At 39.3% G+C, this 21,101-nt stretch overlaps 2 protein-coding genes across 2 annotated transcripts in view; one reads left to right on the top strand and one right to left on the bottom strand.

The window, feature by feature from the left end:
- The window catches only part of CMSS1 (cms1 ribosomal small subunit homolog), a 228,431-nt gene that overhangs the window by 14,572 nt on the left and 192,758 nt on the right, over positions 1–21,101 (top strand). The gene's annotated exons all lie outside the window — the stretch shown is intronic.
- LOC100543350 (filamin A-interacting protein 1-like) overlaps positions 1–21,101 on the bottom strand; it is a 55,187-nt gene that overhangs the window by 12,891 nt on the left and 21,195 nt on the right. Inside the window, exons 2-4 of the mRNA XM_085216781.1 lie at positions 19,334–19,448; positions 15,007–15,064; positions 1,846–4,600 (exon numbers count right to left, since the gene is read on the bottom strand). Coding sequence (XP_085072907.1) covers positions 1,846–4,600; positions 15,007–15,064; positions 19,334–19,448 — 2,928 coding nt within the window. The remainder of the gene's footprint in view (positions 1–1,845; positions 4,601–15,006; positions 15,065–19,333; positions 19,449–21,101) is intronic.

The raw sequence follows: 21,101 nt of genomic DNA, 5'->3' as shown, positions 1-21,101 counted from the left end.
TTTGACCTTAAAGTTTCCACTGCTCAGCTATAGTATCACAGAGTCATAGAGTAGCTTAGGTTGGATGGGAACCTCACAGATCACCAAGGGACCTTGAAGTACATTTGTTACATTGAGTTCCAAACACAAAATCTGTAACTTAATTTTCCTTCCTATTGCTGATTTTACCTAGAAGAAGTGTGAATGGGTGATGGGTTTTGCTTTTCAATAGAAGCTATTCCTTTAAATATTAGCTATTACCTACAGCTGTAACCATTTGGATTCCTGTCCTATAAAAGTCCCTTTGTTATGTTAAAGTGTGTGCCAAAGTCCTTTGCTGAATCAGCTGCTAAATTATACTGCAGGTACGATTTTTTTTTTTTTTTTTTTTTTTTTTTTTTTTTTTTGAACTTCAGATAATGTAAGCAGAATAATGATACAGGTTTAGTGAAGAAATGAATAGGAACTTTGTCCTTACATGCAAACTTCCTTGTTGATAAGGAGATTTTATTTTAATTCCAATCCTCCCACCCCCCGGACATAAGTTACTTAGGCACTTCTTTGGAATCAGAAGCTGCCTTTCCAAATTCCTTTTTTTTTTTTTTTCAAGACAGCTTTTGTAATCTGTGATCTGAAAGTGAATTTCAGATCTTTTGGCTTGATTTACGTTCAGAATGAAGCTGGTCTACTAGCAATATTTTCTGGGAGGCTACAATTTGCTGTTTGGCCCACACGTAAACTGAGGCAGCATTGTTTAAGTTTCTGACCTTTCCTTGGGCGCTAATTCCATATCCATCACTGAAATATCTTAACCTGTTTTGTCTGTGCTGTATGGTACTGCAATTTACCCTAGGCCTAGAGGCCTGTGTGCTCAGAGAGGTGGTCTAGTGCTACTTCTTATTGCTTAAGTCGAGCTGCTTCTGCCTATTATGTGAAAAATATGATGGTGGGCCACAAGTGCTAATCTTGTTTCTCCTTCAGTGTTTTTATATAGCACGTTGGAGTGATAATGAAGAGCTTATATGAAATTTGAGTGTTGTATGTGAATGCATTCTGAATTACCAACTTAGAAATGTATTTCTGTTAATTGTTTTACAGTGTACTTAAGTGATAGCAATTTTTCTGTTGTGTTGGGAAAAAAAACCCAAATGTTTGCCTTTCTGGGAGGGAATTAGGGTTTACATGAGGATATAAAAAGAGATTTACAAAAGGATGGGGAGAAAAAAGTGGTTGTCTTGGTCTGGAGCATATCATTTACGCATCATAAATCTGATACAAGATACAATACATGTTGTGTTGATTGTGTGTGTGATATAATGATGATTATCTGAAATGAGAGAGCTAGGAGGAATTTGGAAGAAATGGAAGGTAACAAGTTAAGTCTTTTCTGGAGTTAGCAGGCAATATTATGGCTTAATTCATATTCTTCCATACATGCAAAAAATAAAATAAAATACAAACACACACACACACAAAGGAACCAAAAATGTTCTGCAAGCAATGATAAAAATAATCAATTATTTACTGTTTTTGTAATGTTAAAATATTTCACCAAGGCAAGTTGCAGTCAAAAGTAATGTGAGTTATTTTGAAAATGGAAATACATAAAGATGCATTTATACAAGTGCAAGACTAGATATTTTACATAACTGTATTTCAATTAGAAGATATACAGTAAGTGCACACTTGATAACACTAAGCAGGCAAAACTTAACGTTAGTTTCATATACTGTTGTAAAGTTCATGCACAGATCTCTCCCATAGGAAAAGGGCCGTTCCAAATAATTCTTGCTGGGATGAAAAACAGGATGGGTTTGCTGGTAAGGGTGTCAGCATGGATGAGGGTCAGTTATAGACATTACTTACTGTAATTTGTGATTGCCGTGGGAGAGGAGTGGCTGTTGGTGTGATAGTAATACTGCTGGTGATTTTATTGGTGGGCTTACTGGGTATTCCATTAGCTAGTGCTGGAGTTCTGTTATCTTGCACTGGGGTACAGGGGCTGACGGTCTTGGTACTGGTGAGAGCTTGGACGTAAGGACTTCCTAAGTGAATGTGGATTTTGTTATCCTCAGTAGTTATTACACTTGATCCCGTGCTGTTAGATCTCTGAAACTGCCATGACGACTGCCTGTCTGGGGATACTCTGAAAACGGCATGCTTGGTTCCCATTTCCAACGGCTCTGTGGAGAGCATTTGTTCCTGAGAACTTGAACCTGGCAAAGCCAAAGGGGACATTGTTCTTTCAGGCGTTAAGGAACCACATGAGTCAGGAGTTTGAGATCTTGCAAAAGCAGCCATAGTAATGGGAGAAATGGCTTGCTCTGGGCTCGTGTAACCTTCTGATGCTTTTGACTTTACAGGCGCGAAGGAGGCATTTTGAATAATAGTTATTCTTTGTTTGGGAGTGCCGCAGTTAGGTATAACTGCTGTACTTGTATAGGAGTGAGGACTTTCTGTAGTAGGACTTGTAATCTCGAGCGTTGCTGTGTTCTGCCCATGGTCTGGAGTTACTTTTATGTGCAGAGGTTGGCCAGGTGTATGGCTTAGCACTAAGTCTCCAGCCTGTGCACAGTTTCCATTTTGCTTTGTATGAATCTTTCCATTTTTGTGGTGGTTTTCTTTGGACTTCATCCAAGGGATCCATAATTTCTTGTGCATGGCATTCCCAATGGATGAGCTGCTTTTGAAAGCCACTGATTGTTCCTCCTCATTGCTGTCCTTGTCCTCATAATCACTGTCTTCATACAGCTGCCCATTTATGACTGCTCGCTCTAAAGGCATGAGGGTTTTGTAATCGGGTGGTTCGTTGTCAGCTGGATCTGTCTGGACTTCTTTAGAAAAAACTTGTAAGTCAGATATCCGCCTTCCATTAGCACCAGGTCTGAGGCTCTTACTGAAACGTCTGTACCTCTCTAACTCTTTTGTGAGGCTTTCCATTTCTCTTGCTAACTCCCTGTTCTTGTTTTCCTGTTGGGTGAGTTTCTTCTGTAAGACTGTATGATCACCTCGAAGGTGACAGATTAGGTCTTCTGTTGCCATGTATTCATGAATTTTCTCTTTCAGTGCATCTACTTCTCTGGAAAGGTGACTTGATTTAGCTTCTTCTTCTTTAAGCTTCTTAAAAAGACGCTGCTCTTGATTGGACTCTGCCTTTTCTGTTAGTTTATACCTAGCTACTTCCATTTTCACAGCCTCCAGTTCCTCTGACAGGAGCTTGGCTTTGTCCCGTTCATTGACGTATCTTCGTTCTAGAGACTCAAATTCATCTTCAGTTTTCATAAGATCGTCTTCTATGGCCTTCATTTCTTTCAGCTTCTGCTTAAGCCCCTCGACTTCTTGAGAAAGCTCTTTGATTTTGTTGTTCTCCTGCTGCAAGGAAGTGCTGGATTTAGTAGTCTCTTTAAGCTTATTTTTAAGAAATTCTTTTTCAACAGCTTCCAGTGACTGAAGTCTTTTTCTTAGAATATTTACTTTGGAAGCAAGATCATTTCCTTTCTCCTCTTCTGCTTTGAGTTTGTTTTTCAGTTCATCTCTTTCTTTTGTGACGCTGGACACTTTTTCCTCTGCATCAGATTTTGATTTCAGTGCCTTTTTACTTTCCTCAATTAGTTTTTCTGTAATGGATGTCACTTTATTTTTTTCCACCTGGAGCTGAGAAGTTGCAGCTTCCAGCTTTTCTTCTGTTTGCTTTATTTTTTCACTCATAGCTTTTCTTTCATCCACAAGCATCACTGTTAGAGTCTTCAGCTTTGTTAAATCTTCTTTAAGTGTGGACTCGGTTTTTTCTAACTTGCTTTCAATTGCTTCAAGCTCTCCAACCCTAGCTTTTAAGCCTTCCAGCTCAAGGGACAACTGCTTTGTAACCATTTTTTCTCTTTCTAGGTTGCATTTCAGAGAGTAGCATTCCTGTTTGCTTTTGTTGAAAGCATCCTCTAATTTCTCCAGCTCCATAATTCTTTTGTTGAGTTTGTCAACTTCTCCTTTAAGGTTCTTGCTCTGTGATGCTTCTTTTTCTAACTTTTTATTAAGTTCTCTGCACTGATCTTCCATTTTTATGAGCTCTTCATCTTTTCCTTCCATCTCCAGCAGTCGTTTCCTTAATTCCTCCACTTCAGACATAAGAGTGGAGTTCCCATATTCTCCCTTATTTATCTTATCCCTTAGGTCTTGCAGCTCATCTTCTGCTTTTCTTAAAGATTTATTGGTCTCTTCCAGCTCATCAATTTGTCTGCTGAGTGCATTCAATTTTAACCGGAGCTGACGATTCTGACTGTCTTCATTGGTTAGTTTGGCCATCATTGCTTCTTGATCTTGGGAAACCTTACTGCTTTGGACTTGAAGTTCAGCCTCCAGCCTGCTGGCTTTCTGTTCTTGCTCTTGAGCTTTTGCTTCAGCAAAAGCGAGTTTCTCATGTGCTTGGTCTGCAGAAGTGGTTAACTCTTGAATTTTTTGACTTTGTTGATTCAACTGCTCAGTGAGTCTTTGTTGTTCATCCACAACCATTAAAGCAAAGGATTTCAGTTTAGTCAATTCTTCTTTCAGTTTAGATATTTTCTTGTTGTTTTCCTTCTCTTTTTTTTCTTGATACGCTGTTTCTTGTTCAAGAAGCTTTTTCAGTCTAGGGAGAGGAAATAATATAATATTTGGAAGCCATTTCAATGGGCATTTAAAAACACACTTGAAATATTATGCCAGATGTGCATGAACATTCACTTGTAACTAGAAGCAGATCTCTCCTTGTAGTGTCGTAAGGAAGACCCTACAGGTCTTAGCTTTTCTACTCAGAATTCTTTTATAGTGGACGCTTCAATAATTATCATTTATACTTAAAAACTTCTTTAGTTGTGCATCTTTAATTACATTTTTAGCTTTTGACAGGTATCAGCACAATGCAGCTGTTTGATGTTCTGCTCTGAAACAATGCTGATTTTGCTGTCTGCTAAGACTAGGTGCGTACACGCAGGTTATTTTGAAGATGCAATAATCACTGTGGTTGAGAAATTAAATCAGTGCAGCCCTCAAGGGCAGGTATACTTTACAGCTTTATAAACCTCCTAATACCTTTAAGCTACTTATAAACCATCCTGATCTTTTATGATGTTTATCATTAAACCATTACAGGTGTTAAAGTACGTGAAAGAAATGTACCCACACTGGGCTATTAGATGCACTGACTAATGCCACTTTCTAAACAGTGCATCAAAGCAAAAACCAAACAATGTCTCTGAGTCTGTCCTTTGTGGAAATACAGACCCTATTGCATTGCATCACACCAAAAATCTTTTGTCAAGAGATAAACAGGAATGTAGGTTGTGAGCATAAGAAGGCCAAATTTTCTTGCTCCCTGCTCGATTCAGATTTGGTCTTATATTAAAAATTTGTAGTGATGTAGTGAAATGCATCTCTACTTTATATGACTCTTCAAATTTTTCACAATGGTTTCTTTCCTTTTTATTCTTTTTTTTTTCCCTCTTTCTGAAGTATGATAAGGACTCTCCAGAAGTAAGTACTGATACATAAGGTTCCTGTTCTGCATTTATCCCTGGTCAGCGTTGTGATGTCCAAGCAGGAAGTCTTTACACCTTTCCACTGACAAGCTTCTATTGCAGCCAGCCTTCTAGTTCAGGAAGAGCTTAGGTAATGGCATCCTTAGCACAGCTCTTTATTAGCTGTTGACTGACTGGAGGCATGTATTTCTGGGGCTGCCTCAGCAACATCCTCTTTGGCAGCATGGTAGTTTTTGTGCATGTAGAGAGGAAGCCCCTGCCATTCTGCAGCTGTCCATCAGACTTGTCTGGTTTAATCATAGTCACAGAATTGCTCAGGTTGGAAAAGACTTTCAAGATCATCAAGTCCGAACAGAACCTAACCATACTATCCTAACTCTAACAACCCACCACTAAATCATGTCCCTGAGCACCACATCCAAATGGTTTTTAAACACATCCAGGGATGGTGACTCAACCACCTCCCTGGGGAGCCTATTCCAGTGCTTAACAACCCTTTCTGTAAAGAAGTTTTTCCTGATATCCAGCCTGAACCTCCCCTGGCACAACTTGAGGCCATTTCCCCTTGTCCTGTCACCAGTGAGAAGAGACCAACCCTGCTCTCCCTCTAAGTACCTTTCAGGTATTGGAAGAGAGCAGTAAGGTCTCCCCTCAGCCTCCTTTCCCCCAGACTAACCAGCCCCAGTTCCTTCAGTCGCTCCTCATAGGGCATATTCTCCAAGCCCTTCACAAGCCTTGTTGCCCTTCTTTGGACCTGCTCCAGGATGAGGATACTGAATAGAAATCTATGACTATCAAATTTCTTAACACCTTTACCACCACCCCTACAGTTTTTATTTTAGTGCAGCAGTCTCACTACATTCAGTGTAATTAAATACTTGCTGTGAAAAATTGGTGGAATGGGAAAAAACAGTAAGCTGAGTTGATTTCAAAGTTATCAAGCAGCCCGAGATTCTTTACAACAGTAGATTACCATTATGGGGAAAATTGACATGAAAAGGTGTAAGGGGAGAGGGAGCGGTTTGTGAAGTGAGCTCGGAAGAATGTTGCTGGCTGACAGAACAAGAGGTCTACGCCATCTTCAAAGGCGGCTTTTTACTGTGTTGTCAGTGCATAAACTTGGGTCATCTTTTTAATGTTAGCTAGTCTGATTTCCTTTTAGAAAAAAATCACCCTCCCCTCCCCACCCTTGTCTCTGAATGCTTTAGTAGTGAAGTTCAATCGATGATTTACTGTTGCCATAGATATAAAAACCATAACAGAAGCACAACTAACAATTTCATTTGGAATAGACTCATTTTTTTGTGTGTGCGTGAAGTTAAGACAGATTAATATGGATAAAATAGACTTGAGCTATTAGCATGTGTTTTATTTTATCTCGCTTCGTTGTAATTTATTTTTCTAAGGCAAATTTAGCTAATGTGATTAATATCTAAATTAATTGAGATTTTACTCAACACTTCTTTATTAACTAGTTGATATCTCCCTGGCCAAACAAAACTGTAATGCTCCAGTGAATGATGCCCCTTAAATTGCTTTAGAAGGAAGACTCTTCGGCCAAATAGTAACCCAACAATTCTAATTTTCCTAGGAATGCTGTGTAATATTTCATGGTGCAACTAAGAGAATTGTTCGTAAATAAATCAGTAAAGTCAGTTGGCAGATGTTTGAGTGAATAATCCCACAAGTCCTTCCAGTGAGCATTACGTACATGTACAGTTTGTATTATTTTCCCATTTTCCTTTTTATTTTTTGTCATGTAACTTCATTTCCCAGGTTTTGATTCAGCAATGTGCTTGACTCCAGCCCAAAGTGAGTGCTTATCTGAGAGAGTCTAACCCAAACTGTGATCAGTAACCATGTATTCCCATGGTTATTTGAACAGAAGTGCTCAAACTATTAGTAACTGAACTGGATTGTTGTATAAGCTGATAAGAATTTTCAAGAGATTTTGTTTCCTTGGTCATTCCAAAAACACTCTAGGGTATGTGGAAGTGTTTCTTTGATTGAAAACATAAAGTACAATTTTAAAATTCAAGCAGACATACAAAGAAAATACTTCTAACCCCTTAAATCTATTAACGTGACTTCAGTGAAGTCAAATTATGGAGCTGTTAGTTAGTTAGAAGCTGTTAAATGATTTTAATGTTTTTCTAAATAGAAGAAAAGGGGTGTAATATTATTACTTTAATATATGTAATCAAATGTGCTTTTGCACTTGCTTTTGGTAACTGTGGGATTGCAGAATGGAAACTGAATACTTGCTGGACTTTCTCCTCAGCCAATGTTAAGTCTGGCTTCCCTTGTCTTCTCTTATAAAGTCTGGCCACGTAAGTAGCAGAAAAGTAAAAGTGAAGATGTGACTTTGGGCCTGCTGTGTTCTTAGCCATACCATAAGGTTTAAAGCTACCAGATCTATTTGAAGGACCCAAGTATGTTGGATTTGAAGGAGCTATTTCACCAAAAGCACTAGCGTGAGAAGGTCAGAAAAAGGTAGCTTAAAAAAAAAAAAAAAAAGGTAGAAATAAAATGAATGGATGCCCCCTATCCCATAAAATATTTTTAGCATTTTCATTTCCAGTTGAATTTTGTGATCAAGTAATTTTGTTTTAGACAAAGGCAGGTATATCATTTAGACAAAGCATTCACAGATAATTCCAGGGAGTTGACTTCATAGGACTACAAGAGCCCTTTCTGAAGCCAGGCCAGCAAAAACAGGCATTGGAAACTGCTTTTATGAACATGAATGGTAGGTAGTTAAACAGAATCAGGGCAGTGTCTTATTACTCTTTCTATGAGGCTTCTGTTATAAATTATTTTTTTATTGTGTCTTACTGTCCTACCTGTTTGCAACACCAGTCTTTTTAGTTTAAAGAAATACATTGTCATTGTAAGCTCTTCTCTGTTCATTGCAATTGCTTTTCTCAGTACTCATCCTATAGCTTCTTGTCCTTGATATCATGTATTTAATTGCATTGTCTTGGGCAGCGTAACCCTCACCTTTTAAACTTTTTAGTTTGTTCTAGAATTAATCGTTACTCTTAGGATCATAACAATAATTTTTAAATGCCTTTTTTTAAATTATTTTTTAAGCAGTCACAGGGTGAATTCTGTAAGGATGCTAGTGTAGTAGGTGTTGGCTTTTAAAGCTGGACTTCTGTCATCTCTTTTGCCCATCTTAGTATATCTGTGATGAGTATCAAGATTTTGATTTGATTCAGCAGAAATGACAGAGATTTTGAATGTCATTGGTGCTTTTTTGGTAAGTTTTCAATACACCTATTTTTATTGAGCTCATGTGTTATTTCCCCGCTTAAATGCGTGGCTTACCAGAGGTTCAGCAGGTTATAACATGAAGGAAACTTGCTTCTATGGTTTTTGGGCATGTACTTGAATTTCCCCCTGTACAATGCAAATAAAAATGCTAAGCTGAAAGCTTTTAAATGTAGATGAAGTCATGCCTCTTTGTCTGAGGCATTCTTCCCAGTTAGCAATAAGCCACGGTCTGGCTTTTAATAAGAAAAGAAATGCGCTTCATCATTTCTGGTAAATCTTACAAGTTGGTGTAATTTTTGACACCAATACAGTTAAGTATTTATTTTCGGCAGAAAGCCAGTCTGCCTGTGCCTTCCGCAGTTTGTGGCAATAAAATCTGGGTTTGCTGAACTGAGTTTCTGGCCTTGGGGTGGCTGCACATTTCTTTCCTTTGCCTGCAGTCCTACTTTCTGATGCATAGCTTTTATGAAGACATATGTTTTGGCTACTTTTATAGCTCTCTTTATTATCTTTATTGATGCTTCTTTTTTCCCCCCCTGTCATAAAGAAAGTCAAAAGCCTTTGAAATTACAGCGGCAACAGCATACCATAGCTGTTGTGTAATCTGTTGCCTTTATCTGAATCAGTCAGCACTTCCCAACAGAATGCTAGCACTTACTTTAATTTTTTTTTTTCCAGTATGTTATTTATGTATAGATATTTTAAATCATTAGTTTATAGTAGGATGCAAATCTCCGCAAAGGGTGTCTCAGCAGTAAGAGACTGTTTGTAAGGCAGATTTCCTGATAAGGAAATTTATTCTATTAAATAAGGACTTTTAATGAGGGGAGTGTGAGTTCTGCTTATTACTCCACAGACTACCGCAGAGAGATAGTCATTGTTTTATCTGATGCTTAAATTGCTGACTTGCTTTAAAAGGCTTAATAAAAGTAATATATGGTGAATGGCGTTGCCAGTTCTGGGTTAACTTGGGCAAAATTTTAAATGGATAACCAGATATACTTAGCTGTGATGCTGAGTAAATGTGAACGGGATTATTTGTCTTAGAAAACCAAAGTAATCTGTAAGAATAACACTGACTGTGGCCATGATTTCACAACTATTGTGCTGCTGAAAAATCGTCCTGGGGGATAGGGATATAGATATTAGGACTCTGGTTGGAGTTATTTTAGTTCAGCACTAAAATTCAGTTTCATTTTATCATAAATTTTATCTTAAACTTCAGTTTATTAAAAGTCTATCTTGAATTATGTCCTTTCCATATCTGGAAGTTTGTGTAAATCATCTCTGAGAACATCAGTCTTTCATAAATAAATCTCTTGGCAATAACTGCTTATGTTTGCAAGTTATGAGTTCTTAATTCTGGCCTTTGATTTCTAGACTTGTAATGCTAGCCCTGAGATTTGCAACACCTGAGACTTACAGGAAGGAGCAGGATTCTTAGACAGGAGTGAAGATGTTGCTATCCTATTCACTTGCAGACAGCTTTATTTTTTTTTCTTGACTGCATATCCTGAAAAACATAATTGTAACGAGTTCTGTCTGACCGCAGAAGTAATAAGCTTTACTTGGGGTTAGCCTTAATAAGTCTCACAGAGTTCAGCTACTGGAAAGCATGGCACGATGAGCTGTGGTCTGCGTTGTGGTGTGCATTACGTTTTGGAGATGTATGTCTCTTCCTTCCTTCCTTCCCTCTTTCTATTAACAGCTATTTCAGATTATTTAATTATTCTTTGAAGTTAGTATCTATTTCTCTTGGCATTTCAGTGGCATGCAAGTGTTAATCCTCTTCTGTTCAGAATCTAAATGGATGAATAACTTCACAGGCTCACAGGAATACGACTTGGGTTTTGCTGGTTAATAGTTTGGGATTTTATCATATTACCATAGTGCATTCTCTCCTTCCCCCCAGCAAACTGCCTGTAAAGTCAGAAATAAAACAAGTAATTTCAGAATTTGGAACTCTTCAAATTTGCGTCAGCCAGGAAATTATAGTTTTGCAGATGGAAAGCTTTCTGAAGGAAATGGAAAGATGAACCACAAGAGATGTGGTATAGGGGTCAAAGCAACAAGACTGAGGCAGATCTTCTCAGTTACTAATCCAGGTCCTGCTTTTCTTCTATTCAGCTTAAACAAGTAAAATTTTGTGCCTGAACTTCAGATTTATTAAAATGGAAAAGCAGTGTTGACTTACTATAACAGGCCATTTTGAGAATTAATATTAATTCAAAGAGGTTTTAATGGTACTGTTACTAGACAAAATAAGCCAACTAATGCTTTGTGTAATTTGTGAATTTTAAATGACAGTGTCACTATGATTTCATTTTGAACAAATTAAATCGGTAGGAAAGATCATGTGTCTTTTTGAACCTGAGATGTGTATTCAATATTTAATTACTTAATCATTACTGCTAGAGCATTATTGCTTGACCGCACGTTGTTGAACTGTTCTTAGAATTACCAGTGTTATAAAGCACTTGGTACCATAGGGGTAAACAGGATAGTACTTTCCCACCATTTTTCCTCATTTTTATGAGTATGGGCAGATGTATGTGTTTGCATTCTCTGTATGGAGTATCTGTACCGTTAATTGTTACCACTACAGACTTCTACCTAGTATTACACTGCATGTAATACACTCTATGCTGTGTTTCCTGTTCATACAAGTGCCAACAGTTTGAGGGTTGGCTTTTTGTCTTAGGTATCTAATCTCCATCATTCAAATAACTGATTAGTTTGCAGAAGTTTCGAATCCCTAAATGTGTCAGTCACTTTAGCTCTATAAAAGTGTGTAACATTTAAGCCTTCTTTTCACACTTTTTGGTTAAATAATCATGTTACTATTAGATTAAGACAACAGTCTGAAATTTGTTATCTCTAAGCAATTTCAATAGATAATTCCTGCCTATAATTTGATTTGATTTCCTCCCCCCCTCTTCCCTAGGTATATAACATTATAATGTGTAGGTTCAAGACCACTTTACCAGTGCTCTTCTGGAGGCAGTTGGGTAAATAGATGCTTTTCTGCAACCTGATTCACCTGGAGCTGTGCTGCTGTCCTGACCAGAACTGAGCACGATTGTGCAAGTATCCAATTCATACAAACTTTTTTTCTACTTCAATTAGTTAATATTTTTGGTATGACAGAAGATGGAATTTAGCCAACAAAAACACATCATGTTTCTCAGAGGAGACTGGTTAGTCATAAATGTCATTTTCCCATAACATTTACAGGAATTGGATGTTCTCTAAAACAATTTTAACACACGTTTAATATAGAAGTAAATGTCTGGGGCCACATTTTCATCCAAGGGCAGCATAGGCATTATGCCTCTCTGTTATGCTGCCATGGCCTTATTTGTATGTTATTGGTTAGCAACAATGATAAAATTTAGAATTTTCCATGCTCCTATGCATGCTTCTGTTGAACTGAAAGGCTGAACTTTCTGCTGCCACCAATCCTGGGTAAGCTGCTCGTTCATACAGTGGCCACTTGCTCTAAGGTTGAAGTTGGCTGCAAACTGGGATGCGTTCTTCATGTGCTCAATGAACATGACAAGAATGTATGTGTTTAAATTGTAATTATTACATTTAGATTAAATATTGTAAGATAAATGTTAATGGTACTTAAGTCCAGAATGGGATTTTCTGGGAAGACTTTGAGTTCTCCATCATTTAGAGGAACGGGGGATACATAAAAACGATCAGACAAACATTCCTCAGGCATGATGTCGGTGTCATCACTCCTGTGTGAGGACAAAACTACGTGGCTTCTTGAGGTCCTGCTCATATCCATGAAGTCTTTATTATATACATACATCCTAGGACAAAAATAAACCCTTTTTGGTGTGCTTTGTTTCTGAAGTAGCTCTGTGTATAATAAACTCTGGGTACTTGAAGGCTGGGCTGGTGTAGCACCCCATTCCACTTTTTTGAGGCAGAAAACATGAACCTCAATTTTTACTGAAAATTTGGATTGAGATGATTAAGTATTCTGTGATGCAGAGTTGCACGAAGCAGTGCTGTTAAGGCTTTCCAAAGAAGCAAGGGATTTTAATATAATCAGGTTTGTTGATATGGCTGCAGTTCTTTCTAGTAGCTAAGACTGGAAGCAATAAGAGCGGTAATAACACATATAAAACAAAGATTTCCCTTTGAAGCTAAACATACATCTTTTCCTTGTAGACCTGATAATATGAAGGTATCTGTTTTCTCTAAAATGGACTTGGAAGACGTAAGTGAAAAGGAGACTGTAGAAATGCATTACAGTGCGGTTCACTGGCTAAAGATAGCTTTGAAGTTAAAAAGTGATGAAGGATGCTGTTAGTTTCCAAATTTGTAGTATAGTTCCTTCCAAAATTGTATTAAAACTATCCCGATATATTACAAATTGCTTCTCAGCACAATTTCATGGATTGAAGCTCTGATTCTGCGGACACTGCTGCCTGGGAAATAACTCAATTCTTTGCCATCTGTCCTAATCCTCCAAAATGTTTTGCTGTATGTCTCCTACATCTGAATGTGTTGAGACTTGAAGTGTGAGATGCTTGGCTGTTGTGTTTTCTCTTGTTTCAGTAGGACACTGGTCCACCTTGGCCTGGGAATATTCAGTGAATCATTTAAAGGTGCAAAGCCAAGACATTTAAAGCATTTTAATCCTTAGCATAAATGCTCTTGTTGGGGATTTACACTGACATTCTCCAAACTGATCCTCTTCAAGAGGACTATTGCACTGTTTTAGAATGTAGGATGGAAAGCTACAATTGAGAGCTATTGATGATAGTCTGAGAATTTTCTTTTACTTCTGATGTTTTAGTAAAGAGGAGAGTCATGTGAATTTCTATTTCCCTTGCCCCTTCAAATAAAGACTGTTGGATTCCAGGTATTCCCTGATCTTCAAACAACTGTTAGTTCAGTCAAGCAATCTCTACCTCATGATTGTATCCAAGACTGATTTGTAACTGAGTATCATTATGTGACTGAAGGGCATTTGGCTACTTGCCCTATTTGATCTCTTTTCTTGCCTCTGGGCTGATGATCTGTGATGTTTAGGTTACATTTTCCTATTTTCAAATGTCACTATAAATGAAGGACCTATAGCATGCTTTCATGTACAGTATGTTTCTGATGTAATACATTTTAGCTTTTATCATTAATTTAAAAAGTTATTTCAAATCCTGAAAATAAAAAAGACGCCATTATCTCTAGACAGAACTTGCTAGCTGTTTGGTTTAACTAGAAATATGCAAGGGTCATATACAGGTTATAAAAAGTTATCTTGTCAAATTCTGATATTATTCCCCTCAGTTAATCCTGATTGAAACAGAAGAATTTAGCCATTTACAAAGATTCTCAAGCAGAGAATGGGAACAAAGCAAGGACAAGCAGACACTTTCCTAAGGGCTCCTTTCTATGCTGTGCTGCATTTTCCTTCTCCTTTATAGAGGTTAGCAAAATCTTTCAGCTTTAAGGTTACTGTCAGCTTTTCTCTGCTATTTTACCAAAAGAGAATAAAGGTGCTACCTCCTGGCAGAAGCCTAAATACTGTTATCCCTGCTCCCTGCACTGTATACAATCTATTTTATCTAACTTGGAATGTCCTATATAGAATTTATACTTGAGAACTTTGCTTCAGAGGGTTTATATCTCCTATCCTGTTAACCCATATGCATCCAAATGTGTATAATGATTTATATGTTAGACTTGGTTTTAGAAACACATATTTTAGGACAAGTTTTAAGTCTGCCAAAGTTCATAGTGGCCTTCTCATTGAAGGGAATTCCATATTTAATTTAGGATTGATGTGGGCTGCTAGTCAAAAGATTTTCACTTTACATTAAAAAAGTATATGGTGCTATTTGCAGGTTAAGAAAATGTTTTAGCTTTGACTATTAGCAAATTGTATTTTTTTTCCATGCTCTTATACACTAATAGCTGTTGATGAGTTAGTTCTCAGAGAGCCATATCCAAGTTAATATGACCAGTGTTGGATTTCAGACTCTTAGGTCAGGGGCAAGCTGCTCTGAATGTGGTGCTGAGGTACCCCCAAGTTCAGGAGGCCAAACTTTAAGATATAAATTAGGCTCATTTAATTCACTTTCCTCTTCTCTAGGAAGGGATCTGAAAGTGGAATGACTGAAATTGAAAAAGTGCATAACTGAGAGGAGCATTTTAAAGTTAAAAACTAAAACAACTGTGGCATTTATTAAGCTGCTTCTGAGAGATTTCTGAACCTACTAACCTATTGTTTCTTCTGACTTCAGTGCAATTGTCATGTTCCTTCCCAGGCCTTTGGAAGCCTGTAAAGGACAATGAAATTTGGTTCATGTATTGTTTTACTTCCCTGAAATGTATGCAAGATTAATCCACCAGCCCACGTTTAAAAAGAAATAATGGTAAGGCTTTTCAAGCTCTCAATGTCGATTGTGTTGGATATTGTATAAACATAAAAACTGAATGTTGTTTGTCCTGTTGGGTGTGAACGCTGTGAATGATACCGGCCAAAACATCTGGCAAGATTAGCAGAAAGGTTTTTTATAAACTAGAAATGGTCTTTTTGTGGAACTGTGCAAAGATCAAAACGCCTCTGATAGCTATTTTTTTTTCCCTGTCAGAAGTATTTCAGTTCATTCAGCATCTGCATTCTCTGTCATGTTCATCAGAGCTTTGTGTACCCTACCTGTGATATTTCTCTAACGGTTTGTGGAAGCCTGAGCTCGGGTGAGCTCTGCAAATAGGAATTCTGCTTCACTACCATGGCAGCCACTCTCTGGTGGTCAGCAACAGGTCCCACACACAGCTCAAGGCTGAAGAAAAGTGTGTGTAATGTCATCATGACGTGCACAATGAGCTGTAGCAGAAGGGGTGACTTCTGCAACAGAGAAAAAAAAATGTGTGTTTATCAACCTGAATGACTTGTAGTTGTTTTGAAGTGTTGCCTAACAAGGTTTGAACTCTCACCTTCTGTTTTATAATTAAGGGAGTGTTACATGGTGCTGGTGCTGGGTGTTCGCTTGTCTTGGATAACCTAGCGCTCGCTTACTGCAGGAATGTTCCCCTGCTCTGCCACCTCGGTTCTGTCACTCTGCTTAGCCAGCAGTGCTTTGGGCGGGACTAGCTTTGTACTGTCTTTAAACAGGAGGCTACATCATGCTACTGAAATTCCTCAAATAGCATGTCCTTGAATTCCCGAACGCTCAAGGATGGTGGGCATGCTCCATCAGTCAGGCAGCGAGGTGCTGTTCTGATCTCCCAGAGACAAGATGGCGCCCCAGAGTTGCAGTCAGAGTGGTTCTTGTCTCACGAACAGGAAACACAGCAAACCTCAAAATCAGTGGAACAGACAGAGAGGTGTTAAGACTCAGAATGCCCATTACCTCACATAAGCACAAGCTCAGCCTTGTGCTTATATGTACTCATATGTACTGATTTAAAGTATTTCAGCAATGTCTCCTACCCTCTTAGAGGGCAGGAGTGAGGGACTGAACTAACCAAGCCTTCAACCACATTGAGGAAGCTCAAGATAAACCTCGTAGATATCCATTTATGAAGAATTCATTTATGAGAAAGACAAACTTAAGCAATGAAAGTTTTTGGATTTTTTTTAGTGGTAAGGCACAGTTTCTAATTCACATCAATTTGATGACAGGCTGGAGGATTAAAGGGAACTATTAATGAGTCAGAATTAAATTTTATAGAATGGTTTTTAAGAGCGAGTCTTCCTACTTTATAACTCCTTAGTACTCTCTGACTTAGATATTTTTCAGGATATTTTAATTGCATCTGTAATGAGCTGTATTCTGGTGTTACCACACCCAGGATCTGAGCGAAGCTGTGTGCAGGAGAGCTCCCAAGGAGTGCTGGCTGTGCACTTTCCCATGCCAGCCTACCCCTGATAAAGGACTTTTTCTAAAGAAAAGTGCCAGCTTTTAAGAACTAACACGAAATGCAAACTGTCGCTGCAAGTAAAATCAAGCTGTTTGGTTTTTTTTTTTCCTCCCGTGACAATGACAAATGTGATAAATCATTCCAGCATTAGGTAAATAACACAGGGGTGATGTTATTAAGCCAAATCAAGCAGTGACTTGCTTATACTGATACTGGTGGGGAAAATAAAATAAGGGCAAGTTAGATACGTTGATCCATGAGATCAATCTCTAAAAATTTCCCTATCAGCATTTATGTGACATCGGTCAGTGGAAGGAAGGGAGTGACAGGGAAGGAACAAAGGGTCAATGCAGTTAGATAGGAAGCTGACCCTCATTTCTGGAGGAGGTGCTTGTTCCTAAAACACTTTCTCTTTACGTTCCCTGTTGTAAAAATGTTAAGAGAGGTACAAAGAAAGTTAAGAGAAGAAATCCAGGTGCTGAAGACTGAATTACATGATTATTCTTTCCCTTTACTGTTCTCTTTCCTCTTAGTGTTAAGTGATATCAGCTAACATTTTGTTTACTTAAAACTTGATAGTTTCGAGATGTACTAGGAAATCTATGACAAAACAAAGGCACACAATACTGTGGGGGGTGGGGGGGGGAACAACTACGAAAGATGTTAATCGTTATACCTGAGTCTAATTATTTTGGACTTTTACCAGTAGAAATGAGATCAAAATTGGTCTTAGAGGTATAAGGCAAAGAATGTTTTCTCTTTAGGTGTATGGAAGACAGACTGTGGGAAATAAAGTACTTTTGTTTTTTAACAGATATCATGATTTGCATTAGATAGGTAGTATTTACAGTACAGATGGTACTTAGGATATTATCAAAGTAGTATAATGATACACATTGCCCTCATTCTGTTTTGGATTTGGAAGAACTGAAGTAGTCTCTCAGATATGGATAGGCTTTTTTCTATTTCTAGTTACTACTTTCATAAAACATGTTTATTGCATTTATAGTATTCCTGCAAATGCTTTTTACTTTATCCTATTGTAGTCCTTTGAGTTCAGCCTCTCCTTTTCCTTCAGATATACGTGAAGGGCTGCTTATTAATTCTGCTTTTTAACATGTCTTTTCATAATTTAGCTAACATTTCCACTTTATAACTTGCCAATGCATTTTTAAAGTATTAAATTGACTGAATTTATGATGCATAGGAATCAAAATTTATCAGAGAAGTAGGTTGCTAGTCTGCAGATACAATAGAATAGCAAGCAGAAGGCTTTGTAAGGGTTTAGGATGCTGATCTGGGGTGTTAGTTTTCTAGTATAAACTTCCATTTGTTCTGCTTTCTGGGGTTTGTTTCATTCCATATATATTAGACATTGCTCCCATGATTCTGTAGTCTGGTGGACTGATGGCATCAACAGAAGTGTAAATTTTGCTCGTTACAAGGAAAACTACCTTGGAAACGTGGCATCTATTTAAATGCCAGGGTTAATGATATAGAAATACCTGAGTTATCTTTGAAATGAAGTGTATATTTATAAAGGTTTTTAGAGCCATGTGGAAAATGACTACTTGAAAATCCTGAAAACATTCACAGGGGATTTCAATTCTCAGTCTCTCGTGTCTTGTGTGCAGGATAGCACAGCAATGCATGCGGCTGTATAACAGCAGCTTAAACTTTTCTGAACAAGGATTCTGAAGGGTTTAAAGCACTGAATGAAGCTAAATAGATAAATAAAAATCTCCACAGCTTTCTGCTGCCTGTACTAGTAGCTACGTAGCTTGATATTAAGGAAAACGAAAACAATACAACAAAACCAGATTTTTTTTCTTTCAAATAGAATTTGTCCGAGTTTAAAGGTCTCGCGGCAACATTTGGAAGTGCACACCAGCCTCAGGAGAGCATTGCTTAGCAGCCTGAATCAGCAGGTAGCACAGTGGAGCTGACCTGAGCGCAGTTGTTCCTACAAGCGGAGATGTGACAGCTCCTCAGCCCGGGGACAGGAGCGCGTCCCCGCAGACTGCAGCTGACAGCCGTAGGCTGTAGCCGAGCCTACCGGGTGCCCATCCCGCTCTGCAGTGGCTGCTCTCCTTCGAGATTCGTTTGCTCGGTGACCGGGATTTAAAGTTTCCTCCTCACCGTCTGACAGCTCAGCGCTGCTGTGACTTGACACTTGCACAAAAGACACGGAAGAGGGAAGCAGCGTGTAGAAGTTGGGAAGTTTGTCGATCTCCGAGCCGGTCGCAACTGCTCGCTTCAGACAGAGCACAGCCCCACGGGCAGAATCGTGCTTGTGGCAACTTACGCGTCGCCCCATAAACTACAGCAGAAGTTGCTCAGAAGTCTGAGCACATGCTCGGAGATATCCGTGTGCCCCAACACACCACCTGTGCGGGTAAGGGCAGCGCAGAGGGACGGGAGCCCTACCTGCCGCGTTCCCACGCAGCTGCAATGCAGCCGCGACGTTACCCGGCTACGGAGGAGCTCCCGCATCCCTACCTCCCTCCTTCCTCACCGCTCAGTTCATCCCTCGTCCGCCTGCTCTGCACCTAAGCCAAGTTATAGGGAAATAGGATGCTCTGCCAGCAATCCCGGTGAAATCTGGGGGCTTTCACCCTTTTCCCTCAACGCCCTTCCGTAAGCAGGGTCCCCGCAGGCCGTCCCCGCCCGCCCGCTCTTACCTGCTGCTCCCTTAGCCGCTAGGGAAGAGCCGGCTACGCGGGGCCGTGCGGGCTGCGCACCTCCCGCCGCCGCTCCGCCGGCAGCACTGCGGGACGGGCGCCGGGCGGCCCGAGCCTAGGCGGCATGACGTCATGGCCGCGCCATATAAGGCGCCGCGCGGTGAGCGGGCTCGTGGCGGCGCGGCGCTGCGGGGAGCCGTGACCCCGTCCGTGCCCCCAGCCGTGCCCGCCGGGTCGTGGCCCAGGGACCACGGGGGAACGGTCCGGGCTGCGGCAGGTCTCTTGCAACGCGGGCACTCAAGCTGTTGGCTGATCAGCTGCAACGCTTTGCAGTTAGGCTGGAACTTGAAAAAAGAGGGGCTATGTTATACCCAAGCGCATCTCCCTTAGTAACTTGTCCCGAAGGGGTTATTATTATGATTATTCTTTAATTATTTTTTATTTTTCTCTCGCTTGCTTTTTCCCATGACAAAAAAACAAACAAAAAAAAAAAAAAAAAAAAAAAAAAAACGTGAGTTCAGCTCAGCTCCTCAGAGGGTGATAGGAACTTCAGCCTTTTTTTTTTCCCCCTCCTTCTGTAAAGAGTCGGGGTCTGTGGAGGATAGTATTTTATTTCCTGATGATGTAACTACCAAACAATTCTCTGAGTGATGATGGGAAGGCCAGATGAAATCTCTCTCTCTTTTTTTCCCTCCTTTTTTTTTTTTTTTTTTTTTTTTTCTCCTCGGTGTTTTTCCTGCAGAGCCCTTTCCTTCTCGCATGTTTGTGTTCCAGCTAACACAATTAAGAAGCCCGACCAGCTATTTTTAGTAAGGTCTTAGAGAAATGAGTCGTTTGTTTTAATATTTAGGAAAAAGGCAGAAGGCCAAAAAGAAGGATTTAGATTGTGGAGCTTAAAGCGTATCTCTTGTATTCCCTGTCCTTCAGTGTACGCCCTGAATAAACACGGAGAACACAAGGAACAAATACCTGAAATAACAGGAAAATCTGTTGTGGAAATTCCACTAAGTTACTGAAATAAACTCTTTTAGTGCTGATGAGTAAATTAGGCCATGCAAAGGGCATTCCATGCTGTTTTGTGCAGCTCTCTTAGGCTAGATGCCTCCACAATTTACTTTGAACATCTGAATTTTAGTCTTCAGATAAACTTTGCTATGATCTATTCATCATATGACCTACCTGGCCCAATCCCCACCGTTCCCACTAACCACATTCCTCAGTGCTCTAGAACACCACCTCCAGGGATGGTGATTCCACCACCTCCCTATGCAGTCTGTGCCACTGCCTTGGTATATAATGCAGTTCATTTATTTGGGGGTGCTGTCCATGTGTTTGAAGACAAACGGTGATTAAAATGTTTGTATTTCATTAAAAAGAAAGATATCTCCTTGCTACTTGCACATTCTTATCCTGAACGCAGTCTTAAAACTGCATTTGTTTTTCAGGTGGAAATTTTTAGCCAAGCCTTTGCACTGTGCCTGAATAAGCTAGGGCTTATTCAGAAATGTGTTGCTTGTGTGCATGGAGGATACTGCTGTCCCTTTGTAAGTCCTTGAGGAAATTCAGCTTGATTTGATTAAAATCTTCCAAATCTCTTTAATAGTGACATACCTTTGTATTGATCCTTTAAAAATTGATTTTAGAAATAACAGTGTATTGTGTGAAAATATCAATGGATAGACCAGGATAATGTTTATTTTGTATTGTAAGAAGATTTACCAAATCCAAACAAAAAAGAGCCTGTCTTCCAGGTAGAATTGGGCTGTAT

This window comes from Meleagris gallopavo, chromosome 1, assembly GCF_905368555.1.
Source record: "Meleagris gallopavo chromosome 1, MGAL_WU_HG_1.1, whole genome shotgun sequence".
Lineage (NCBI taxonomy): Eukaryota > Metazoa > Chordata > Aves > Galliformes > Phasianidae > Meleagris > Meleagris gallopavo.
The sequence above is the reverse complement of the archived record's forward strand: the minus strand, read 5'-3'. Positions and strand labels throughout refer to the sequence as shown.